Below are 27,246 nucleotides of genomic sequence, written 5' to 3' on the forward strand. Positions count from 1 at the left end.
AAATACATATGAGTTAAAGACAATGCAGCACTAGTGGAGTCTCGTATACAAACTATCATGACCCATTTTCTCAACATTAGCACACCCTCTCTTCCAAATCACTAGCTGCCTGCCACTGCCCCATCTCCTCAACACAGTAAGTGTTGGTAATACAAAGATTTGAGGCACATCACTTACAGAGCTGTAAAGTCCTAAAGAAAAAATGACTCAATGGCATTAGAGTCAAGCAAATACAAGGATGAGCAAGCTTTGTTTAAGATGTCCTCAAACACAACAGAAGGTTTCTACAGAACCTAGTATGTGCTTAAATATTGGAAACTCAGGATCATTCATTTTGAAAATTGGAATAGGTGCTCAAGCATCAAGCTCTTAGGAATTAGAAAAGTAAAGGAAGGCGCTGACACTCATGGGTATTTGTACAAAGGGGCGAGCGACCAAGGTATTTCCACAGATGCAAGGATGGGCTCTGCAGCGCTAGATTCAGGGTGTGCACAGACTGCTCCAGATCAGTGAAGCACAATTTCTTGTCGCCCCATTATGTTTATATTTTGGCACTTTCCTTCTCAAATAACATATTTGGTCTCTAGTGACCAAATAAAGCATGACTATTTGGTGCAATTACTAATTTCTGAATCTGATATTACTTGGGAGGCCTTGAAAAGGAGATGGCCATTTTTAAATATATTTTGGAAATTCAAAGCACTGTAGGGTTAGTGCCCTATTTCCCGATCGAATAAAGTTCAAGGTAGTTTAAAAAGGTAAAACTGTCTTCTTTCCGGTGTTTGTGGAGGCCTTGCAATCTTTGCTTAAGGTTGACGAACAAGGTCCTTGATCTTCTGACTACACTCCATCATCGTCAAAGGCAGCTTGAAGCAAAGAAAGCACTACTATATTACAACAATGAAAGGCTTTTTACAGAGATCATTGAAATTCACAATTTGAATTAACATCTCATGTAATATATGTAAGCACGCACCAGCTTCTTGAACGAATAACAAAAGGACTTAACTAGGGGAGTGAAGAGACAAGTGGGGTAGATATATGGTGTATGTACATTTTGACTGCACAATGTGTAACATGATGTTGGAGAAAGTAACAGTGCGAGGTGTGGCGAACGAGGAGGAGTCGGGCTAAGTCGTGACATGTTCAAGGTTTTTGTATTCAAATATTAATGAAAATGACTATGTAGCTTTACTGCTATGAGGGAAGTCCCCTGCCTAACTATATGGCCCCACCACTAAGGAAGAAAAAAGGAAAAAGGAGGTTGGAGCAGTTGCCTCTACCCTTGGCTTTTGCCTGGCCCAATTACTTGGATCCCTATTTTCAGGAACTTTTAAAAGTTCATTGATGTATTGCAGTACAGTCCTCTACCTCTCTTCAGGTTCTGTATGCCAAATCTTAACATACAGTTCACTCTTTCCAGAAACAAAAGGTGTTCTTAACACAATTCCACATGATGCTCGACAGTGTTCTTGTTTTGTGCTTACAGACTGGAACCCTCCAGGTTAAATCTCTCTTCAGTTCTGCTAGTTATGTTTCATGTTTTCTGACTTCTCAAAGTCCTCTGGCCCTCTGTCAGGATTATTTTAACTGGGCCTCGGACGAACGTCTGCCCACTGAGGTTTTCCGGGCTCATATAAACCCTGTGGCTTTCCCAGCCTCGAATATTAATTTGTCTCGGTTTCTCAGGGCTCTCCAAAGCCCTCTCGCCCTTTGATAGACTTGTTTTAGCTTGAATTCGGTAGGGTGTCTGCCGCTCAGGATTTTCTGGCTCCCATAACCCTTGTGGCTTTCCTACCATGGAATATCAGTGTTCGCCCCTCTCAACAGCGCTACCTCTGCGGGAGCGTTAACTTCCCTTCCGCTGCTCGGTTCAGCTTCTAATGTACTTTTCATGCAGAGATCAGGGATCAGATCTCTCTGTTGCAGTCTGGTCTCGGTGTCCGTTAATAGGCCTCACCACGGCTTCCTTGTGTTCGTGCCACCAGTCGAGACTGTCGCTTTACCATCTCTGTCCCTCCCTTGACCTTGTTTTATTTTGCTGGTCAAGACTCCAGCCTTCTGACGTCTTCCTAGCGATTCGCTCACTCTCCACGCTACTGCCAACTCCGCAGCCTAACGTGGCGCTGCCCATCCAGGACGTACTCCAGTCAGAGGCTTGCCCCTGTGTAGGATTCTCAATGTCTCGTTCCAAATTGTTGTTTTATGTACGTCATCACAAACAAAAGGGGTATGTAGTTCCTCTTTGACTGTGGGGTTCAGGTGAGATACAGCATTACCTGAAGCCAAAGAGATTTAGGAAATGTCACTACCAGGAACATCCAAAATAGAATTAACGATTGTCTTTCCAGTTACCATGTAGGTACATAATGTGTTCTGGACAGGGAGTTCCTTGCAGGAATGGGAGTCCTTGTACCCAAGACGGGAATCACTCCCAGTGAGGTCCCACTTGCCCAGAACCCTGGAGAGGGTCTTGCTGAGTGGGCTCACCTCCCTAGCCTTACAGGGGTTGGCTCCCCTCTGTGGGGAAGTGACAAATAGTCCAGATTCGTAACAGAGGGGAATACTGGAATTTGGGAAAGAAAGTAAGGATGCTCTCCTCATGCCATATTTATTTTTGGGAATAATTTCATTAACCTCATCTGGAATTCTGATCTATTGTATGGACTGTTTTTTGACTTACCAGTTGGGATGCCATGCCATGCCATGTTTGGATCCAGCAAAGTTCAGCATGTTCTGGCCGCAACTTGGCATTACTGTGCATTTTGCACATCACCAGGACATAGATTGGGGCAGTGTGGTGTTCAAAGACCGGGGTCTCCCCTTGACGATCTGGAGGCATAGAGTCCAATGTGTGGCATTGGCGCCCAGCCAGGCACATAGGATTCCTATATATGGCAACATTGGTGACTTTGCTGATTGCACATTAGTATTTAGGAGAATTTGCTTCTGAGATGTCCATAATGCTTTACTACGTTTCTATGAAGTTGGATTGTGGCTATAGGTTCAGCACTTTGTAATCAAGTGGCCAATGATTGGATGGACGTGTGTCACAACTCTTCTATCTTCTCATCTTCTTTTGATGCTGCACCTCTGCTAATGTCATAATTCCTGCAGGCCCAGAACGAAACAGGCCTGCTGCAGCCATGGGAAATCCCTTGGCTCTACACAGACCGCTGTTTACACTACACCTGCCATCTGTCTACGCTGCTGCCTTTGCGTCATGGTGGTTGCCAGTTATAGGGTCGAAAACAAAAGGATTGAATGCCTTTTGATCGACAGTCAAAGGACTGAAAAAAAGGGTCGAATTTTTTTGTTTTTATTTTTTTTTGTTGGTTTTTTTGGAGGGGTTTCCCTCCCAACCCCCCGTTTTCTTTATTAAAAACATTTTTTTTTACCAACCCAAAAAATAAATAAATAAATAAAAAATAATTCAACCCTTTTTTTTTCGATTCTTTGACTGTCGATCAAAAGGTCATTCGATCCTTTATTTTCGATCCTTTGACTGGACACCCGTTGTGGTGTCAACGGGGAAAGTAAATACCTACGTGTGACAGCATAACGCTGCTTCTCAATATTCTCCCAGATCGTAAGCACTGTTTTCTTGTTACAATGTCCTTTTGGTCGCTGGTGCCTTTTGGCTTCCAGACCTTAGCTTGTTTTGCTCCTGGTTGGCTTCTGCATTTTCGTTCTTGGCTCCTGACTCCACGACAATGTGAAATCGGTTTGTGCCTGGACTGTCCCTTGTGTCTCGCTGGTCGATAAACATGGACTTATCTTATCAACCTTGGCTTGTTTCCTATATTGCTTCAGTCTTCTTCCTTTTGGCTGCAGGTAAACTTTGGTTCTTTTTATCAATCCTGATTTTCCTCTGGAACTTGAACTTGGAATCCCCAGGACTGGAAATTATTCCTTCTGTGGAGTATCAGTTATAACATGAAACTGGGGACTGTTTACCTCCTACTATTCATCCTATGTTTAATCCTCTCCCTTCATTTTTTTTTTTCTCTTGCTTCCCGGAGGTGTGTCAGCTCCTTTGTTGTGTTTACTTTTCCTCTAACGAGGAAAGAGTTTCCTAGCCTATGGACATTGTTCTCCTTTTTTCTAATTCTTCTGATAACATCATCTCATTCAGATAGGAGTGCTCCTGGGAGTGGGTGATGCATCAGTTTGTCTCCCAACACCTACTTATGCATTTTCCCTTTCCATTACAGCTACTCAGGGGTCCTCAGGACTGCCTTCTCACGTTTCCACCTTCATCCTTTCTACAGGCCTGTTTTTTTCATTCTGCGGGGTGAGTTGATGAGGAATTTCTTCCACCTTCTAGGAATTACGAAGAGCCCTAATTATGACAATTGAAAACTCTCCCATGTGTTTTATTGGAGGGCTTTGGGGGGTCAGTGCGATCTCGGGTTACATGGAAAAGCCATTCCCCTTTCGATCAAGAGTCAGGAAAGGAGGCAAACCGTTACGTACCGACTGTGCCACAAATTACTTAACTAAAGAAAGGGACTTCAGCTTGGCATGCCCTCGGTAAATACTTGTCACATGGAAAGATCAATTTGTTTTCACTATTATTGTTACAAGCCATGTTAAAAGTACAAAAGAAAAATTACTATAGCCCTCAGGGGTGACATTTCTATTACATTATCCTAAAATAGATCTTCTAGATTCACTAGAGAACTGACATGCCCATTGGGTATTGGTCACAGCCATTCATGGTATTGGAAAGTTACTTCCTTTTAAAATGGTCCAAACTTTGAGGATTAAAATGTGATGAAAGCTACAACTAGAACTTGCTAGTTGCCCAGCACCAATCTTCATGTTTGGAGGATTTCAATCTAATCCGATCTATGTTTGCACCATCAGGGTGAAGTATTTAGGTTGAAAGCTAGCAACTAGGAATACAATATCTTTTGCGCATATGTCAACTGAGTCTCCTACAGCATGGAAATGCACACATTTTTATTGGTCGCATCTCCAAATTTCCTGCAGACTTTTCTTTAGGATGGAGAATGAATTCACACGTTGCATCAAGATTTAACAAGTTACTATCCCACCTTTGCTCCCAAAGTATAGTGTGTTGCAGTCTTTATGGGCATCTGAATCATGTCCTTAACCCTTTACCGAATGCAGTCATATTCCTGAATCTGAACCCCTCCCCCACCGCCCATCCTGAACGTTCATCGAATCTCATGGCTCTGGGTTCTATTACAAAGTCACTTACTTGAGGCTAGGGCAAGGGACTGTGGTGAAAGGGGATTAGCGACTGCCACCGATTTAGTGATGTAGGCCTGTCAGGGGAATATATTGGATCATCTAGACTTCCCAGCCTATCACTTTCCTTGTTTGTTTGCCCAGTAGGCCGAAATTGTAAACCTAATTTGCTGCCTCAGTAACATAAATACATTACTAAAAATGCAAAGATTTAGGAAGAAAACCAAGATAATGGATGCATACTTAATATTGTTTGCTAAAGAAGCCACTGGGTGATCTACTAGCCCTCAGTGATCAGGTGAAGGTACAGTAGTTTGCACAGGCCATGCCCAATCACAAGCCATGCTCGCACCACTGACCCACCTGAGTGCAGTCAGCCAATTGCAGATCCCAGCCCCACCCATCTATAAATGAGACTTTCAGAAAATGGTGGGTGTGGGAGTTGGAAATAAAGAGGGAACAGTGTAAATTATAGCATAGCTGTGCAGTGAACAGGTGAAGGGAGGGGCAGAAGAGCAACACCAGAGAGCAGGATGAGGAGGAACCAACAGCGGTGTGAGAGAGAAGAAAGGAGTTGAAGGAGAAGGCAGATGATGGAGAAACGTGGAGCAGAAGAGGATAGACTGGAAAGTGGTGACAAGGAGTAGGGTGGAGAGAGAAAAGCGAGACAAGGTGGTGAAAGCTGGTAGATGAGTAGGGTAGATGGAAGGTAGAACATGCAGTGTGCCATCCTAGGGACCCAGACGCTAAAAAGGCTCATTGCCTTGTTGGAGATACATCTCCAGAACTTAGCACAGACCCAGTTTGGAACATAGGCATGAGGTTTAGGAAAAAGCGGGGCAAGTGCTAGCAGTTTCACATGGTACAAACAGCAGCACATTCCCCTGACACTGTTGGAAGTGGCAAAAGGTGAGGGAGGGGGGTGCCTGGTACAGAAATCCATGGGGAACAATGCCAGCTCTTAAGAATGCCACCTACAGCCAAGAAAGACCCATCCACATTCAAGCAAGAAGTATGGGCAGGTGTGATAAATCCTAGACGTTTGCCACCTCGCCCCAAGAGGGAGACACTAGCTTTGGGACTAGGGAGTCGAGTCTGCTACGTTTAACACCCCCTAGGGGACAGGGTAAGCAGGATCCATTTTAAGGTTACTCCTCTTAGGGACAGGAAACCCCAGAGAGGGACTTAAGACAACATCCCTCCCTCATGCACGAACACTTTATTGGGTAAATAGTGTAAGGAAGGCATGGTATCAAACTGTAAGACAGACGCAAGTGACCACAGTTCAAGGGTGTTTATTGAACTTCAATTTGTTTGAAAAATGCTTATCTAATCCTAAATCTAAAGATGGGAGGAAGCTACGACCATCAAATAATAATAACGCAGTCCTAGTAGAGTTTTTTCCAAATAAAAGGGCCTATACTAAAAAACCTATTGCCAATCCTTACCTCTAAATATAAATGGAGTGGGAAACAATGTTATGCAAAAGAAAAGTGTTCAAGAAATGATGTGTCAGGATATCTGAGCCGTTGGCTCCCCTTCCCCACGTTTTCAGCAAGGTGGCACACTCGAGCTTAGCACATCCTCTGGCTACTTTAGCATGAGGATGCAGTTCAAAACCTCAGCGTCGGGTCCTTCCATGCCAAAGTCTCTTTGCCATTCAAAGTCTCTTATTTCAGATGGCCTGTTGCGACAAATAAACATTAAAGTTCCTTTCTTCTTAGGATTTCACATGTACACAATTTCTCAGGCGATTCACTATTCACCTCAAGTCCCCCTCCGCCGGGTTCAGACCCACTTTAACACAATGTTCTCAGGATTTTCACATATCCAATTTCTCGGGTGGTTCACTGTTCACCCTCGGTCCCCCACCGCTGGGCTCAGACCCACCTAAACACACAACCTTCAATTAGTCTCCCTTGCCGGGCTCGGACCAATTTGTCTACTTTAACACAACTTTCTTTACAGTATCAACATCGCTGAAATAACAGCCTCTGTTAACATGTTAGTGAAAGGACCAATCAAATCAGAGGATCTGCAAAGCTCGCTGAGTTCAAGGAGGCTGCAACACACACAAGAAGTATTGCAGGCCACGATGCGCACCTAGCGAGTGCAGCTTGGCTTCTCAGACTGGTGACCGGAGACAGCCTGCATCGCAAAATGAGTAAGATGTCAAAGTTAACAGCTTGGTCACTCTCTTCCCCCACCTCCTCCTCACATGAGCCTTCAGATGGTATGTCCTTGGAATAACTTGTAGCAGACTTCTTCTTTTTAGCCTTCTTGCAGACTAGTCGGCTTATCTTTGGATGGTTTCTTCTTATCGTGTAAATAGGGTCTGGCTTCCCCAGAGGCCACCTTGGCAGGGAAGGAAACCTGCCCAAGGGGGACCCCGAGGAGCCAGACCCCAAATCCCAGGGAAAAAGCTTTGGCAGAAAAAACCCTGGTTATCCAAATGCAGATGAGGAACGGAGGTTGTAGTTGGTTTCCTTAGTTCAGCGAATATATTTGCTATCAAGATTTCCTCTGATAATGTAGCAAGGATTAGACAAAATTCTCCTCAGATTGTGGAAAAAAGGAAGAAGATAAGAAGAGATAATAGAACGTGGAATAAGCACCTTCAGAGGAGAGGAGGATAAGATACCCTGAAGGTAAGTGATAAATCTCGGGGTGTAAAAGAAACAAAATGAATGGAGAGGCAACTTACCCAAGAATAGACACCGGGTGTGTTGGAAGCAACACCGCTCACTCTGAAAGAGAAACCGCTGCTCCGCAACCGCGAAAAGAAACTAAGAAAGTCGAGTAAGCTACAGATACCAACCTGGGTGCAGTTTGGAAATAAAGCTAGGCAGAAGAAAGCGTAGGAAGAGACAGAAGGGTGAAGTAGACAAAAACCGTAAGCGGTTAGAAATGGAAATAAGGTCGGACAGGGGAGAAGGGAAATAGAAAATGAAAGTACAGCCGGAACGTACAGTAGAAGGAACACGGTCTCTACCGAGCGTAAAGACGCGAAAGGCAACAGAACAGGAGGCCATAAGATAAACTGGATCCGTAGGGTGAAACACTGAGCCATAGTACAGCAGCGTTGGACAAACTGGAACAACAGATACAACGCGCCGGGCTGTGGGCGTGGCCGGGCTTTAAGGAATGAGCCCCCATCTTGTGTGAGGACTAGACCGACTCGAGAGATGAGCCGGTTACAATCGCCAGGAACTCCACAGCTTCCAGGGGCGAATCCTGCCAGTATACCCCTTCTCTCTCGGGGTCCTCCGGGTTTCCCCGGATGAAGTAGATGGAATTGCCTTACAAGTCTGGGGGCATGCAAGTGTCTCTTAGGTTCCCAGGTTCTTTCTTCTTGAGAATAGCCTTTCCAATGTACTAGATATTGCACACTCCCCTTTCTATACCGAGAGTCCACCAAATATGCCACCTCATATTCCTCCTGACTCGGAGGAATTGCAGGATTCTGGATGGAGTTCTTTTGAAAATATGCGTCAATCTTGTGTTCTTTGAGTAAGGAGGTATGAAAGACTGGGTGTACCCGTTGGAGGTATTGAGGTAACTTGAGTCTGTATGCTACTGGATTTATCTGAGTTTCGATGGGGAATGGACCTATAAAACGAAGAGCAAATTTTCCAGTATGAACCCATCTAGGCAAAAACTTTGTGGACAACCAAACCATCCGTCTTGGCTTCCAGTCTGGGTTAGTACTTCTCTTTCGATCAGCCCATCACTTATGGGACTGTTTGCTGACCTCCATTGCCTTCTTAGCAGTTCTTTGAACCTCTAGAAGTTCTGTTAAAAGGCTATCAATGGCTGCTGTGCTGGTGGAAGAGGTATGAGTCCAAGGCAGTGGCTGGGGGTGGTATCCGTAAGTGAAGAAGAAATGGTCATGTGAAAGGCATTATTGTAGGCGAATTCTGCTTGAGGCAGGAAAGTAAACCAATCGTCCTGTGTATTGCTACAGAAACACCTCCAGTATTGTTCAAGACTGGAGTTGAGTCTCTCAATCTGACCGTTGCTTTGAGGGTGGTAACCTGATGACAGAGCTCTGTCAATACCCAGTTGTTTGTACAACGTAGACCAGAATCTACAGGTAAATTGAGATCCTCGATCTGATACTATCGTTCTAGGTAAACCATGTAATCGGACAATGTCACGTAGAAAGATTGCCGCTGTCTCTGGAGCAGAAGGAAGGTGGGAAATGGCAGAGAAGTGTGCCAACTTGCTGAACGAATCTATGGTTACCATAACTGTATTCATGCCGTGGGAAATGGGTAGTTCCACTATGAAATCATTTGAAATGTGTTCCCACTGTTGATTTGGTAGTTTGGGTTGTTGTAGCTATCCGATTGGTCTGCCTGTAGGATTCTTATTACGAACACAAACCGGACAAGACGAGACATATTTGTTGGAATCCTGTAGAATGGTCGGCCACCAGAACTGACGACGGATAAGTTCCTGAGTCTTGCGTATGCCTGGGTGACCCGACAATGGAGTATCGTGACACCATTTGAGGACCTGATCTTGAAGGGTCTTCGATGGTATTTACAGGGCCTTATCATGATAATACAACCAGTCAGTGCCTTTAATGACAATGTGTGGACAAACCTTTTCCTGCTGGTACTCTACCAAGAGATCCTGTAAAAAAGGAATAACTGCAGCCACTCTTTGTATACCTGGGAGAACTAGGTAGTGGCCTAGATAGATGGTACCTTTGCTTCCTAGGCTACGGGACAGGGCATCTGCCAATTGGTTTTCTGTGCCAGGGATGTAAGTGATCTGGAAGTCATACTGTAAGAAAAAGTAAGCCCAACGAGCATGACGGGCATTAGTACACTCCATCTGTTACAGTACTCTCAGGTTTCTGTGGTCTGTGCGAATGAGGAATTTATGTTTGCCTCCTTGTAAGAGATGTCGCCATTCTTGGCAAGCCAGTTTCATTGCCAGTAATTCCTTTTCAAGGACAGAGTAGTTTCGCTCACTAATGGTCAAGGTTTTTGAATGGTACGCTACTGGATGTTCCAGACCGTCTTTGGTCCTTTGCAGCAGAACTGCTTCCACTGCTCCAGCAGAGGCATCTGTCTCAAGAATAAATGGCTTGTCTTGGTCAGGTTGCACCAGAATGGGGGCAGAAGTAAAATGTCCCTTCAAAATGCAGAATGCTTCCCTTTGTTCTTGATTAAACTCAAACTTAACTCCCTTTTTGAGGAGATTAGTGATTGGTTGTACTAGTCGTGAAAAATTGAGGATGAATTCTCTGTAAAAATGTGCCAATCCTAGAAACCTCTGAATCTCCTTGACATTCTGAGGTACTTTCCAATCAAGGATGGCTTGGATCTTTTTAGGATCCATCTGAACGCCTTCTCCTGAAAGAATGAAACCCAAGTAAACTACAGAGCTTGCTTCAAATATGCATATCTCTGGTTTGACCAGTAATTGGTTAGTTTGAAGACGGAGCAGTACTTCTTTGACCTGCTCTCTATGTTCCAGAAGATCGCGGGAGTACACCAGAATATCGTCCAGATAGACTACCACTGAGATGAACAATAAATCAGTGAATAACTTGTCGATAAACCTTTGAAATATGGCAGGGGCATTGACTAGCCCAAAAGGCATGACCTTATATTCATAAAGGCCCAAAGGGGTCCGGAAGGCTGTCTTCCATTCATCTCCCACACAGATCCTCAGGAGATGGTAGGCTCCCCTGAGGTCCAGTTTGGTGAAATAACGTGCCCCTTGGACTGCTTCTAAAATGTCCCTGATCAAAGGCCTAGGATAATGGTCACGGATGGTGATCTGATTGAGCCCCCGATAGTCTATGCAAGGCCTGAGTTTGGATGACTCCTTCTTGGGTATGAAGAACAATGAAGCTCCACAAGAGGATCTGGATTCTTGAATTAATCCATTTTGAAGGTGGGCTTCAAGGTTTTCTCTCGATGCCTCCTTCTCGGGGCAGGACAGAGGATACATGCGCCCGAAGGGTACAGGGGCCGCTGGTATCAGGTCAATTGCACAGTCTTCCGGTCGGTGAGGGGGTACGTTTCGAGGCAACCTGTCTTTGAATACTTCTTCAAACCCTTGGTACTGAAGAGGTATGGCGGACACTGTTCTCTTTTCAGGAATCTCTGTCTCTGCTGACTGTGTCTTGTAACAGGCTCCCTCCATACAATGTGATTGACAATATGATGAATTAAAGCTTACTTTATTGGATGCCCAGTCTATCGAAGGGTTGTGCTTCCTAAGCCAGGGTATGCCAATGACCAATAGAAAATGGGCTGCTCTGATAATGTCAAAAACCATAAATTCCGTATTTTGGCCCAGCCTCATCTGTAAGGAAACCGATTCCTTGACAATTGGGGAACCGTCCACTCCTTCCACTGGAATTGGTTGTTGTTTGGTATGTACAGGCACTCTATTTTCTCTGGCCCAGTCAACATCAAGGAAATTCCCTGCAGCTCCACAATCCAACATTGCCAAGACCTCGATGGGGTTGGAATCTGACAGCCAGATCTGTACCTTTAAGACCATTAGTCTGTTGTCTTTGCTTTCCTCTACTGATCTTGTGTTGTAGCACGGGCTGTAGGTTGATCCCCCGATACTTCCCTTGCATCGGTTCGGGGGCTGGCGTTTTCCTTCCGTCGTGGTGGAACTTCAGGACAGTTCCGAAGAAGATGTTTCGACGATCCACAATACATACACAGTCCCGCATCTCTGCGCCTCTTGCGTTCCTCTGGGGTTAAAGGACCCCTGGTTGTTCCTATCTGCATGGGTTCTTCACTTCCATGACCTTCCCTTAAAGGCTGAGTAGGTGGTGCTGAGGAGGGGAAAGGTCAAGGTCTTCTTCTTTCTTGACGTCGTTCATTCAGACGGAACTCAATTTTCAGCGAGATAGTCATGACTTCTTGAAAGGAAGGAGGACGAGCTATACGAGCCAACTTGTCCTTAATGTCATCATGCAAGCCTCTCTGGAAGATGGTCTGTTTGGCCGAGTCTGGCCAATCTGCCTTGGTGGCGAGTCAGAGAAATCGAGAGATGTAGGTCTGCACATCCGTTGTGCCCTGTTTCACATCCAAGATAGCTTCATACGAAGTGTAGAGTACCTCGGGTCGATCAAATCTCTCCTTGAGTGATCCGATAAATCAGTCATAATCATTCAAAGCTGGGTGGTTGTTAGTTACAAAAGAGGTAGCCCATACTAAAGCATTGACCATTAGATTAGATATTATGAAACCCTCCCTGGCTCTGGCCGTCTCATATGCGTGCGGACGGAAGGTAAAGTAGACTTGACGCGCATCTATGAAATCTTTAAGTCCGCCTGGGTGGCCATCATACTTTCCAAATGATAAGGCTATTGGTGGGAGGTCGCCTCGGTCATCTCTATGCAAGACCACCTGTTGCCGTAGAGCCACATTCTCGGATCTCAGTGCTTGCACTTCAACTGTGAGGTTCTGCATTGCTGCTACCAGTTCCTGATACTGTTCCAAGGACGTCATGGGGATCTGTTGGCGTTGTATTCTGTTAAAGTTAACAGCTTGGTCACTCTCTTCCCCCACCTCCTCCTCACCTGAGTCTTCAGATGGTATGTCCTTCGAATAACTTGTAGCAGACCTCTTCTTTTTAGCCTTCTTACGGACTGTAGTCGGCTTATCTTTGGATGGTTTCTTCTTATCGTGTAAGTAGGGTCTGGCTTCCCCAGAGGCCACCTGGGCAGGGAAGGAAACCTGCCCAAGGGGGACCCCGAGGAGCCAGACCCCAAATCCCAGGGAAAAAGCCTTGGCAGAAAAAACCCTGGCTATCCAAATGCAGATGAGGAGCGGAGGTTGTAGTTGGTTTCCTTAGTTCAGCGAATATATTCGCTATCAAGATTTCCTCTGATAATGTAGCAAGGATTAGACAAAATTCTCCTCAGAGTGTGGAAAAAGGGAAGAAGATAAGAAGAGATAATAGAACGTGGAATAAGCGCCTTCAGGGGAGAGGAGGATAAGATACCCTGAAGGTAAGTGATAAATCTCGGGGTGTAAAAGAAACAAAATGAATGGAGAGGCAACTTACCCAAGAATAGACACCGGGTGTGTCGGAAGCAGCACCGCTCACTCTGAAAGAGTAACCGCGGCTCCGTGACCGCGAAAAGAAACTAACTAAGAAAGTCGAGTAAGCTACAGATACCAACCTGGGTGCAGTTTGGAAAGAAAGCTAGGCAGAAGAAAGCGTAGGGAGAGACAGAAGGGTGAAGTAGACAAAAACCGTAAGCGGTTAGAAACGGAAATAAGGTCGGACAGGGGAGAAGGGAAATAGAAAATGAAAGTACAGCCGGAACGTACTGTAGAAGGAACACGGTCTCTACCAAGCGTAAAGACGCGAATGGCAACAGATCAGGAGGCCAGAAGGTAAACTGGATCCGTAGGGTGAAACACTGAGCCATAGCACAGCAGCTTTGGACAAACTGGAACAACAGATACAACGCGCCGGGCTGTGGGCGTGGCCGGGCTTTAAGGAATGAGCCTCCATCTTGTGTGAGGACTAGACCAACTCAAGAGATGAGCCGGTTACAATCGCCAGGAACTCCACAGCTTCCAGGGACGAATCCTCACACAAGAGCAGAGTGTATTAGAGGGCTGAGGAGTGGGCCAACAGAGAAACTGCCCACTGTTCCTGAAACAGAGGCCAGGAAAGAAGAGAAGCCGGCGGCAGGCATGGACCTAAGCAGATGAGTCGTGTAAAGGGTCCAGTGAAGAGAAGAGCACAACACCAGCCTCCCAAGGTACCCTGCCCATCACAACCTGCCAATACATTGACAGAGAAAAGCCCCATAGTGGGGAGAGACACGAGATGCCCCAGAGTGCAGAGAATGTGTGACAAAATCCCTGAAGCGGGGAGAGTGTTAGACCCCCAGAGTTGTGAGAAAGAGAAACCCCCAGAGAAGGGGCGAATACTGAGAATCCCCTGACTGAGAGAGTGAGAAAAGCCCTGGAGCAGGGAGACACCCGATATGCCCCATAGTGGGGAGAGTGTGGGAGACAAGCCCTGTAGTGGGGAGAATACCAAGAAAGAGAAAGAGGAAACCCACACTGGAGAAAGTATAGAGCAACCAGAGAGTGGGGAGTGAGACTGATAAAAGTCCCAGTGTGGGGAAGAGAAGCATGATCCCCGAAAGTGGGGAGAGAGTAAGAGCGGAGCCTCAGAGTGGTGAAAGAGGGAAGAAACCCCATGGTGGGTAGTGAAAAGGAGAGGACCCCATGAGTGGAGCGATAGAGACTGATTTGAAAGAGACAGAAAGGCCTCCCTGGAGGTCCAGGACAATGCTCCAGCAGTACAATACCATGTTTGGGACTGTTCACATAGGCATGGGTCTATGGTAAAGAGACACAAGGGTAAAGGTCTGAAGCCAGCAGCTGCCCTCTATTTCGGCAATGACCTAAAGTATGTCTTGGTGGTTTCATGTTTTCTTTTTGAGAAGTGAAAGGGTTTTGAAAAAAAGGAAATTGACACAAAGGTGGCATGGTGATGGTTCTAGACATTTATTTGCAGTACCAAAAACCTATCTCTCCCTATCTCTGCGGGGTTTCCCTCCCTCACAACTAATACTTAAAGAGTCCATCAGAAAGTCTATCAAAATAAACTCCACTGTCCTGTGTCACACCCTACTTCTATCCCTCACACTATAAGTAAAGGATAAACGAACAGAAAATTCCTTCTTCAGGAGAATGGCTCCCATCTCCCATTGCATGGATAGCGTCCAAAAGATTGTTCTCTTGCATTCAAAATGCCAGGGGAATGCCTCCCTTACCCTGGCTTGCAGGTTTCACACATATGCGCCTCCAGGAGAATTCCTCCCTTCTACTGGCATTGCATGGTACAGTTCAAGAGAAGGCCGGGAGGGACTCTTCCCCCCCCCTTACTTTACTACAGCTCCGTAGTTTGGGACCAGGAGAATGGCTCCCTTCTCCTGGTATTGCTTGGCACAGTTCACAACAAGGCCAGAAGGAATGACTCTTTTCCCCTGGTGCCTTTGGCACCTGAGAGCAAATACTGAACAGAAACTGAGCAAGCAAGGAGATGTGATAGTTTGTTTTTGCTCTCAGGTGCCAGTTGTTTTTTCTTTCCCACTGTGACGCGGAAGATTTCCTCGAACACTCTGTGTCTGCCTTTGTGTCCCAGGCCCTTCTCTGGGGGTCAGTGGTTCTCCTTTCCCCACTGTGAAGAGGAAGATTTAATCGAATGCTCTCAGTATCTGCATTTTGGTCCCAGACACTTCTCTGGTTACATCCAGTACCTGGCTCCCCACTACAGATGCGAGAGGGAGCTTTGTGAACCAGCCTCCCTTCTATCTCTGTGGGTCTCTCATACCTCCCGTTATCTTGTGGGGGATTGTGGTACATCACCAGGACTTCTGGGATTGCAGGTCTTTTCTCCGGCTCTGCCGGTTCACCACCATTGCTTCGACAGCTGTGCTGTACTTCTCTCGTCTGTTCTGCGGTTCTGCTCTTTGGGTTGGTCTTCTGCCCGGGTTTGCTCCTGCAGAACCCATGTTAGGACTCCCAAGGCACTTCACTGGCGTCCTCCTGCCTCCGGTCCTTCAGCAGCGCTTGGACCACTCTCGCTGGTTCGCATCCACACCTGCTGCCAGACCCGGTGAGGTTTGACATGACCACGCTTGACACGGTTGAGCTTGACACATTTGATAGTCCTTTGTTCCTTTTTATACATTGTATCAAGTTCCTCCCATGCATATTGTTAAAAGTCCTTTGGCTGTGTTAACTGACTCCTACTGCCTCATCTGGGCCACCTCGTACCAGTACAAGTGCAGTCGATGACCTTCATGTCTCCTGTGTTCTTTATCCTGGTACTTTTGGCTTTAGGATTATTTCCAGTATGGCAACAGTACATGGATTGACTTTCAATACAGTGGTTCTGAACAGTGGGAAGGGTGAATGTTGGTGAGCGACAACACTCAATGGGCTGTACCCAAGATGATGGTCCTTGTCCCCAGAGGGGGAGTCGGCCCCCATGAGGTCCTCCCACATTAAACCACCCCTAGGGGGCCTAATGGGTAGCGGGCGCACCTCCCCAGACTCATGGGAAACGGATCCAATTTGGGGAGAAGTGATGACACCTTGTGAATCATCACAGAAGTAGGGAAAGAAAGTTAGAACAGGATTTGGGACAGCGGACTGATTTTCGGTTTAGGCATCTTGACATCTAGACAAGAACCTCTTTTGAGTGGCTTTTGTATAGATCAGGGAATAGTGACACAGGCCTAGCGAATGACTAGGTCTTCTTTCTTTGAAGAGAAAGTAAAACTTGAGAAAATCATGCCTCAGTGTCCATCTCCTGATTCTGACTTACCACAGCACTATAAATCCCAAACACTGCAAGTGACCAACTTCTTAGCTGAATCCCGCCTCTGGTGGAAAACAGAGATGTGAGGTAATTGAGGAGATTGAAGGACACAGGACTAATGAAATTCCTGTTTTCCCAGAACATGACGTACTTGAACCCTGGGCTATTTTCAAATTCAATAAACTGCCCTATAAACCTTTAGATGGTCTCAAGTTCAATGCTGATCTCTGTGAGAAACCTGAGGGCATGCTCACGCCTAAATCCCTTGTATCCTCTATGCAGATGGCCAGGGAAAGGCCATCACGCTTGGATCCGGATCCTGGCAGCGGAGAAGCGAGGGAGGATCACCTGGGTGGATAGTCCTTGGGGACTGGGAGTGAGGAGCCCTCGGGTGAGACATGGTATCCCCCTTTTCCTACTGACGACCAACCCAACCCTTCCCTGAACTTTATAGGTCATTGTAAGTCAGCTCCCTTTGTTTCCCCACATGTAAACCCGGACAGTACTGAGACGAAGAAGAGGCAGTTAAGAACAATGAAGATTACATTATTTTACCACTCTGGTAATGGGACAAGGAAGATGCCTGTTAAGAGCAGTGAAGGTCAGGCATGTCTCTTTAATTGTGGTCAGGCAGGGCTGATTGTCAAAGGGCTGCAGGTGTATAAAAGTAGACCCGCCCACCAGCAAAGGGAGTGACAGGGGAAACAAGAGAAGCAGCAGGGTACTTTATTTGAAAACCAGGCCAAGACTCTTAGGTCTGCAGAGAGAGCCGGTCTGTGGAAGCCTTTTGGTTGTAGCTCCAGAGAGTCCATCTTGGGCTACAACCAAAAGACTCAGGGCTATAGCCCCCCCAGGCCCACCTAGCAACGCCTCTGTCTGCTCGTATTCTGCATTCCTGGTTAACCATGACTCCCTTCCTTGTCTCTCTTGCTGGTGCACAATTCCATCCCGGTTACTCTCTCTTACCTTGTGTTAATTACCTCTTCCTTCAGTGCCCTGATTCAGTTTGTCCTTGCTGTTTTGTACCTGCTACTCCTGCAATCTGAACACTGCCTCAGTCTCGACCCTGTGTGGTCTTCTCCATTCCGACTGTGGGCAACCTTATCCTGCAGTCACAGATCTTCTTCTCTGGACTCCATTTCACCAGGATCCTTGCCAAGGAGGTCTTTTTCCATCAAGGGTTTCCTCCTTATTTTTGGGCTGTGCTCCCTGGAAAGCCCCCCAAACCTCTTTTTTCCATTCTTAGGCGAAGTGGCTTCCTGGGAAGACAGGCCTTATCTTTCTCACCTCCATCAGAGATGTTGTGTCACTTGAAACCTGGGGAAGGGAACCCTAAGTATTGGTCAAAACTGTATTGCTGAGATTGGTGAGCAAGGGCTTTATGTGTCCTTCTGAGTCCTGCCCTCCCCCCACCCCATTCGCCTTGAGCCTATGCCCACTCCCAGCACTTGCCTTTGTGTGTCCACTGGCCTGTGTTATCTCACTGGCCGGCACTTATTGTATTGGCAATTGACAACTCTTACCAAGTGATCTCTGCTGGGCTATTAACAGTTGCTTGCAACTTACTCCCCTACACTTCCCTCTGTTTAACTCCTAGCACTTACCCACTTACCCCTCTCCTTGTCCCTTCTCTCTCTACCCCTGCACGTGCACGCTCTGAATGCTCACAAGGCCTAGTAGGATCGCCTTTTCTTTCTCTTCATTGTTATATTTGCCTTCGTTCCCATAAGGATTTAAAAGATGCAGCACACTCCAGACCAGGACTCTTTCTACTGGCCAGGGATGCGGCACACAATAAAAACGCTTTTAAGTTTTACATCCAGATTCAATTTTTGAGAAGGCAGCCAACCCATCTTTTTGACGTACACCTCTTGTTGCAATGGACCATGAACCAGGCTGATGTGTAATAATGAAATATTTATTTATTTTTTAATTTTTAATAAAAATCAAACACATTGAATATAGGGCAGAAATCACCAGTGTGGTGGTATTACACAGTAAAATGATAGCATACACTTAGTTTAACCTTCTAACATCAGATACACAATGTACAATTGAATGAAAGCAAAATTACTTTTTGAGTAGTGCTTTGAAATGGCACCACAGTTAGGCATTGCCCCTTGACACTCCCTCAAACCCCTGTAAACCATGTTTTTTGTTGGTGGAGAGGAGTAGCATGGCGTCAGGTATACTAGGCAACACTCAGAATGAAAATCCGACCTACCCCCCCGGATGGGAGGCCAAAATTGGATTGAGCTCCCTTGAAAAATGAGCAAAATGGCACTCTGAATTACTTTTACATGTGCAGTTGAACGGATAAGGCAAGAATGTGGGTGGCTGTACTAAAGAGGCAAGAAAATGTACAAGCTACAAGGCAATGTACTAAACAACGGGCATACAGGTTAGAAAATCGACTTTGGGAGAAAAAACAGTGCAGCAAGAATCACACATGGCAAAATTGCAATTTCTTGATTTCACAGGTTTAAAACAAGCAAACAACATAGGAATTGGGCTAAACAATCAAAATCGTAAATCGGTTTTAATGCTAAGGTACAAAGGCATATAACATGTATGATACTAAAGTGAAAGGGTGATTCTGAATGGGTGACAGTATGGGATTCTTGAAGGGAAGCGAACAATCAGATTTTTAAAAGGAAACACTTTCACTGGCAACTCGGTTTTGTTAGAAAAAGGATTTATTCTACTGCTACTATATTTTAGTGGCTAGGTATTTAAAGAAAGACACAGTATGTGAGGAGGTAACTTGCAAGGTTAACCTATCCACGCCACGTTCATCTCTATGGGAAATTAAGTGAATTATTCAAAATAGTACTAAGGACTTACACAAGGACTGAAATGACTAGAAAAGTATTGCGCTAACATTTGAAGATTAACTCAGATTTTTCTAATTACATGATGCACAGAGGATTCTAACAATTTTAAGAAGTTACTAGGGTACTTATAGGATTTTTTATATGGTTTCTTATAGGGTTGGACAAATGCAAGGTAACAGAGCAAAGGATTCAGCTTTTTGGTTACTGGGGAATGGTGATACTTACAAAAAACACTTGAATTGGGTAGTTTGGACAGCTAACCAGGTCTCTGAACAACGGGACAAGGGTCTGGCCACTGTGCAGCAGCTACTCTCCTCTAGGGACACCGCAAGGCAACCGGTGTCTGGTCTCAGCGGGTGCATCAGCTGGGCAAAGACAGGTCTGGTCATGGGATTCTTCCAAAGGGTCTGCAGCCTTTACTCCTTTCTCCCTGAATTATTGGGATGTTTGTATTGTTTATTTCTGGATAAATGGTTCTGCCTTGATAGGAGTTTCTGGATCTGGATCAGCTACCCCTGGCCTGGTACTGAAGTCTTGCAGGGTGAATGTGGAATGTCTGGATCTGTGGGTGTTGATTTGTGAATGAATGATTCTTAAATGTCTGTCCCTTGAATGTCCTGCCTCTCCCTAAGCTTCCTCCTTTTAGAAATCGGATGACATCATAGGAGTTTTACTATGTGTGTAGAACAAAGGTACATCTACCTCTAAGATTGGATAGGTCAACCTGTGGATATCGCCGCCACCCTGTAAGCAGATTGGACCCAGGGAAGTGACATCAGTTTTAGTGTGGGTGTTTTTATGAGGTACTTTGTTATACCACAGTTGCTTTTGCCAAAATCAGTTATGGGACAAAACTCTTATATTTACTATTGTTATTCTCTTGAAAATCAAATAGGCAGACCACATATTTTACAAGAAATATGCCGTTCCAACTCCCAAGTTTGTACAATGCTGTATTGTCCTTCTGGCACTTTTCACACAATTTCCATGACAAATATTTCCCCTAAAATTCTACAAATGGATACACTGAAGCCTATTAATGTCAGGCATATTTTCATTTAACTGTCATGTCTGTGTCAAGTACGCTTTTTCCAGAAATGCCCCTTTAAAACATTTGCGTCCTCCACATGCTAAGATAACCCACATAGTCTTGTTTTAATGGCACACAATTTACATTAAAACGGTCATAATTTCACTTTACTGCTTCTTTAGGTTACTGAAATAAATGCTTTAAGATAAAAAGTCTTTGAAATCAAATGAATGGCATCTGTCACTGGAGGGCGGTCCTTAACATTTCCACAGGACAGCCTGCCCTCTCTGTATCAGTTCTGGGATAGCACCCTTTCATTCTGGCAGATGCAGCTGAAGAGAGGTGTCACAAGGAATTCACACTTGCCTGTGACAAGGCCAGTTCCCCTTGATCCATTGTTCCTGGATAGAGAAATGCCAGTCAATCTGACAAGGCTGAACATTCTCACACCTCAGCCCTTTCATAGTTTGTGGGGGAGATTCCTGTCCCAGGAAGGTTTAGTGCCTTTGAATTTCCTGCCCAGGCCCCTTAGTTCTGCTGTTTTCAAACACACATTTTTTTTCCTTCCTTAGTTTCTTTCACAGAAACCAAGTCTTTAGTAAATACATGTAATATACACTTAAACCACCCCAGTTCCACCCATAACATACTGTTTCTGTGCAAGTATCTGGGATGATTTCACATTTTCTGCTTTAAAAAGCTTTATTTCATTGCCTTTGCAAAACTAATTTACGCATGCTTATTTTACATGGAGATTTCACAAGATACGGTTTCTTTAACACACTTTTTCAGCAAAGCTTGGACAGATCAGATCAGATCAGTTTCAGGGCATGGAAAGATGATGGAAATATTGTTTTTTTGTAATTGACGCATGGCCAGTGAGAAAAAGCTTTCTTTTTGAAGTATTCTGCATGGGTTACTTTGTTGCAAGCGTGAACGTGGGTCGTACGGCCTGAAATGGGTTTCTCTGCTCTTCACAGATTTTGCTTGACACAGCATGTCATGGAGTAATGCCCCCATTTGCTGGTGTAACACCTAAATGTGGATGAACATGGCTGTGTTTTACTACAACCCAAGCTGGATGATGCTCAACAATGAAGATAGCACCAGTACAAAGTCATTTTACATTGAACATTTTCTTTGGCAGTTTGAAGTTTATGCTAATGCCAGCACTGCAGTGCTGAGCCTGGCTGCCTTTGAATTCCTCTTTTTGGATTCCCATGAGGAAAATAAATGCAGCCATTCTCGGGGTGTCTCGACCCATATGTGCACAGCAGAGACAGCACAGCCATGGTTTCTGTAACTGCTAAAACACAGTTTTGTGAGGCAGGGATTTCTGTTGGGCTGATAAATGTACCCCACACCATGTTCCCTCGCCGTTGCCCTGAGGCACTTTGAAACACAATTTCTTGATGCCTTAAAATAGCACAATAAAATAAAATTGAAAAAGTCCTGAACTCAAGAGAAGTTATTTTGCTAGAATTGTATTTTACTTGGGGAAGGAAGCTGAAAAGAAGCTGTGAGCTGCAAGTTTGGTTGCTGACATCCCTACACATTGCATTAATTAGTTGTGAGGGCAAGGATAGGTTTTGGACACAAACAGATTCTGTATTTTAGACAACTACTTTGCACTTTATTGACGGATGATTCTCCCTATTGTTTCCTCTCTTCCTTTTGCTCATATAGGGTTGCTTTCTCCTTTTCCCAGGGTAGTAATACCCAGCCTTTGCAATTCTCTCTCTTTGAATCCTCTTCTTTTCTCATCATTCATATTCTTCTGTCTCTTGACAGATATTCCACTTTGCCCTTCTCCTCAGGCGATGCTCTCTCACTCTTACTTCTTCTGGCAATCTCTATTGCATTCATGTTTCTCTCATCAAACACTCCACTTTTCCCCTTAGGTCTCCTGGGTCTCCAGTTAGCTGAGCTTGTCTGGGATAACGTAACCGGGGCCTTTGTTCTTTCAGGGTTTGTTGCTTTCCTCATTTTCTTGCCTCCTCATTTCCCTCCAGCATTCTGAGCTCTGTATCCTCTATCTATATGAACCGACAGCTCTGTGGATAACCGGATGGTTGGCGTCTGCAGCCACCTAGTGGTCTCGGCTTAGTTCTAGGGACCACGTTCCACAACTGGATCTCTGTGGTCATGCCACCACCGTCAACCTCTCTCCTTCATTCTCAAAGGATGCCCTGCGTCCTGTTCTCTCATGTCAGCTTCCCAGCAGTCTTCAAACTCGTGGGCTTCCCTGTGTATGGAATCTCTTCCCCTTTCAGGTGTTCGTCACTGGGAGCTTGCCTGGCCGACGTACAAAACTCTGTGCCTCCTCTTGTTGCCATGTCTTTCTCCACTTCAGCTTCTCCGACCCAGTTAAATGGGAATTTCTACTTAAAGAGACATATTCATTTTCTGGTTGACCATATTTGGCAGTCTTTTCTTCATGCAAGTCTCTATATTGGATATCCTTTAAGTTGTCTGATATACCTAAATAGGCCAGTTCAGGATATTTTTTGGGGAGTTCCTCAAAAGGCTGCCCTCGCCTCCACAGGGTGAGTCTCTCCTGGTGAGGTCTTGCTTTCCTCTACCCTGAGGGAGAGTGTTGCTGAGCAGGCTCAACTCCCTACTCTCATAGGGGGAGGGGGGCTCCCCCTTAGTGAGAAGGGATGAATTCCCTCAATTACTCACAAATCCCACTTCACTTTGCATGTTTCAGAGATCAGAGTGAAAGCAGGTCAGGTTTTTATAAGGTTTTTCTCAAGGGTCTTATTTTTATTATGAAGGTCAGAATGTCTGTCATGGAATTTCCAGTACTTTTGTTGAAGTGTGCTATGATTGTAAAGGATTTAAGAACATTTATTAATATTGAGAGACTTGAGATTGAAGCAGACCGGCTTCTATGCTGAGAGTTCACAGGGAAGGTGCAACAAAGACACTGCAAGGTGATAAATACTTATAAAGGTAGAACACATGAGTCATTCGTATGCAAACAGATACATTTATAAACACGAGTGCCATAAACTATAAAAGTCAGAGGAGAGTAGGTACCATGGTCAATACATTGCGGATAAAAACTGTCCTTCAGGGCGCACCCGTCTCTCAATCTCTGGTGTCAGTTTGTTTATACCCAGTAGTGCCTGTTGGGTCGCTGCAGTGCCCCTCTCACATTGATCATCTCTAACCGACCATACATAACTCTTTCTGATCACCAGGGTGTTGCCCACTGCTACCCCGCACCCAGCCCTACAGATAAATGGTGTACCGGCCACTTTTACTCCCTAAAAATAGGAAAATACTCCCAAAAGATAAAAACTGGGAGTACAAATACTCCCAGCAAAAAATAGGAAACCGACACCTAGGACCTTGTGCTCCTGCTTTCACCCACACAGTTCCATGGGTACGTTTCAACAAGCAGTGCACACAGCGCCATAGGAATAAACTAACCATACTTCCTCGATTAGATGGATTAAACATGTATCTTTTAATGTGTATGAATAACTAGGTGCAAAGGAACAATATTACACAAATATTTCCTTTTTCCAGTTAAGCATTGTTTTACTCACTTATGAAAATACTCCCATTGGGAATTGGACTTTTTGGAAATGCTTTACTCCCCAAAAAAACATTTCATTCCCATCTTGAAAGAAATAGGGAGTAGAATGCTCCCACTGCAAAATCTTACCTGGAGCACTCCTCTCGCCCATTTATAAATATCCCCCATGGTCCTCCCTTCTTGTTGTGACTTTGCTTTGTCTTGTGGTGTGTCAATGAACGATTTTTCACCCCATTAAGAATAAAGTGAGAGTTCAATCAGACTTTTAATTTATACTCAAATGAATACAAGCCATACAACTTAGTGGGATGGATTCCCTTGCAAAATATTGGAAGAAGTACTAACCAGTCAATATTGTTTTTGTTCACATTTTGTTAAGGAACTACGAGTTTCTTTAGATAATTGCAATTTAAGAAACGATTTTATCAATAACAAGACAAATAGCAAGATGCTTCTAATACTCCACAGGTTCTGGTATTAACACAGAAAAATGTTAGATTCAGAGTGCATTCAGTGGTGCACCGACTCCTTCATTGGGTGAATGGAAAATATCCATATGTCAGCAGATTTATTTTGCTATTAGTTGAGATCACTTTACAGAAAAATGCTACGCTCCACCAGGCTCGGACTGGCCTATAGGGCAATAGGCCCATGGCCGAACCAAAAACCCAGAATGCTGGTGTGGGCCTGTTTTTTTGGTCAAAGTGGGCAATTTTGGCTAGTTTGAGGAGTTACTTCACGATGAAGCTAATAGTTTTGACCATTGTTTCTGAATAAATATTCTTTAAAATGCACAATTTGCATCACATTTTATCAAAAAACGTCCCTTGTGTACTATTCAAACAGCGTCACAAAAGGAATGAATAGCCATTTGCAACTGTGGGCCGCTTTTTCAATGGTGCCCGACACAATTTTGTTGCCCAATCCGACCCTGCGCTCCACTGATTCCAAGATGAGTTACACGCAAGTAATTGGATAAATTGTTCTTAAAAAAAACGTCTTTTCAGTTTGGGCTATTCGGTGGCAGAGCCACCTATAAGCCGAAACTATTGCATTAGAGTACAGATAGGGAGACATGGCATGTGAGGACGGACACAGCTTGAAGGTGTTTGGTTATTTTTCTATCCATTGACTGCCCATGGCCAAGCTAATTCCTGTGGCCATTCCCACCCAGTTCCTGTCACTCCCTGCCCAAAACACTGCCTCATGGCAACTCTTTAGGCTCGCTTTAAGTGCCCGCCAGTGTTTTTTCAAAGCAGTGTTCTGAGAGTTGATGACTTAATTCGAGTTGTAAAGGCACTACTGGTGTTATAAAAATATCTAAACCAGATCTGACTTCAGCCACTCTATTTATAAGCACTCTGTGTCCTTTAATGAAGTCCTGTTAAAAACAAGCATTGGCAAAGCCAACAGTATTGGCCTGTGTATAGATAATTGAGCATTTATCAGCACTGCTATTAGATGTCCAGGTACTCGCACCATTACTCGGGGGGGGGGGGGATAGCTCAGGGGCAATGTACTCACCTTGGAAGCAAGACGAGACAGAGCTCCACAGGTTCGATCCGCGGGTCCATGCTTAGAAACCTCTGGGTATTAAGCACGTTATAAATAGCCTATCATATATCATTTTGCACCTGCTACCATCAATGGCCAGCTAATGCCATTGCAGCTGTGCCTGGCAAGTGCCTTTCCCATGGCTACACAAAAGCCCAAACTGTTGGCATTGCCAATGCTTGTTTTGCTTTGCAATACTTCCCATGCTTTGAGGTTGGGTCCTCTAAAATTCAGCCGTCCCTCCTGCTGGCCATCAAATGGGTTTCAATTGTCCACTTGTTTGTGAAGTTGCACTAGTTTTACATTTTACGTTCACAAGTGTTTTTCTCATTTTATTTTGGGCATATAGTTTACCTGGGGGTTCTTTGTGCAAATATTTGGATGCCTCCTGTATACCTGCATGCTATTAATCAGTGTCACGGTTTTGATTGATTTGATCGATGCTAATACACATCTCATTCATCTCTTGTGTAGGCGAGATGGGGCCCATGGTTGCAGCCACCCTGAAGCTGGGAATAGCCATCCTGAATGGAGGGAACTCGACGGTTCAGCAGGTAGAGATGACTGAATACTATCATTTTGTAGGAATTACCTTTTAGGGTCTGTTAAAACATGCTGTTCGGCCATTGCAAGATACCAACATACTAGTGAAGACCTTTCCGGTCCCATGACATCCTATAGTTCAGGACGAAGGACCACTGTGTACTTCTTCAGTGTTTGATTTCAATGTGCTGAATTAATTAAAAGCGGCACAAAGGTTTTAGGACGCTTTTACAATTTGCTAACAAACATATCAGCGTCAAATAAAGACATTTCGATCAGAAATGAAGAAAATAGATTATGTATTTATTTTGTACATTTGTAAAACACACAAAGCCCGAAGGCAGCTAGGCGCTGTGACTTAAGGAGTTGGTTACAATAACTTGATGGATGCTTTTACATAGTCATGGGATCAGACAGTTACATAATGGCATTGTTTGTTGCGTAGTAGTGATATGGTCGGTTGTACAATAACACATACATTCAGTACATATGTTAGGTTTACATGGTCAGGAGATCAGGCGGTTACAAAATGGCCTTATTTTTGTTGCATGGTCATGAAATGGTCAGTATACCGGCAGCTGAACAGTAACACCTGCATTCAGTAGGAGGCTAGGTTATTTTGCAATAGTTCAGTAAAGGTTAGGTTGCAACCGTTTATTACAGCTACACAGTAACACATGCATTCAGTAGGAGGCTAGGTTAAGTTGCAATAGTTCAGTTTGTTACTTATTTGTCCTGTTGATAGTAGTCGTCAGTCTTGGCTCTTGGAACTCTGTGATGACTGCTCAAAGAGGTTGGACCTTAAATAGTGAGGTTTTTAGGTTTTTCCTGAAGGACCAGTAGGATGAGTCATTTCTAAGATGCGAGGGGAGTGCATTCCACATTTTGGGTGCAATTACTGGAAAGCTTAGGCATCCAGCTTTCTGCCTTCTGTATTTAGGTATAGAGAGCAGGTTGGTATAGTAGGATCGGGTGGGTCTGTTGGAAAGATTTTTGCAGATCAAATTATTTAGGTAGGCAGGTGCGTTGTTAGCGATAGATTTAAATTTAAAATTCTGACGCTCACACACAAATGTATCACATTACTTCCACAATAAATGGAAAAGAACCACTAAATAATGTGTGCTTCTATATTTGCTCATTTGATGTGTGTAATTGACAGAGGCATTGCTAGGGGGGGC

At 44.7% G+C, this 27,246-nt stretch overlaps 1 protein-coding gene across 1 annotated transcript in view; it reads left to right on the forward strand.

The window, feature by feature from the left end:
* The window catches only part of RYR2 (ryanodine receptor 2), a 3,854,281-nt gene that overhangs the window by 3,123,431 nt on the left and 703,604 nt on the right, over positions 1-27,246 (forward strand). The window contains exon 81 of the mRNA XM_069607971.1: positions 25,997-26,076. Coding sequence (XP_069464072.1) covers positions 25,997-26,076 — 80 coding nt within the window. The remainder of the gene's footprint in view (positions 1-25,996; positions 26,077-27,246) is intronic.

Source organism: Ambystoma mexicanum, chromosome 4q (assembly GCF_040938575.1).
Source record: "Ambystoma mexicanum isolate Mex_15411 chromosome 4q, UKY_AmexF1_1, whole genome shotgun sequence".
Classification (NCBI taxonomy): domain Eukaryota; kingdom Metazoa; phylum Chordata; class Amphibia; order Caudata; family Ambystomatidae; genus Ambystoma; species Ambystoma mexicanum.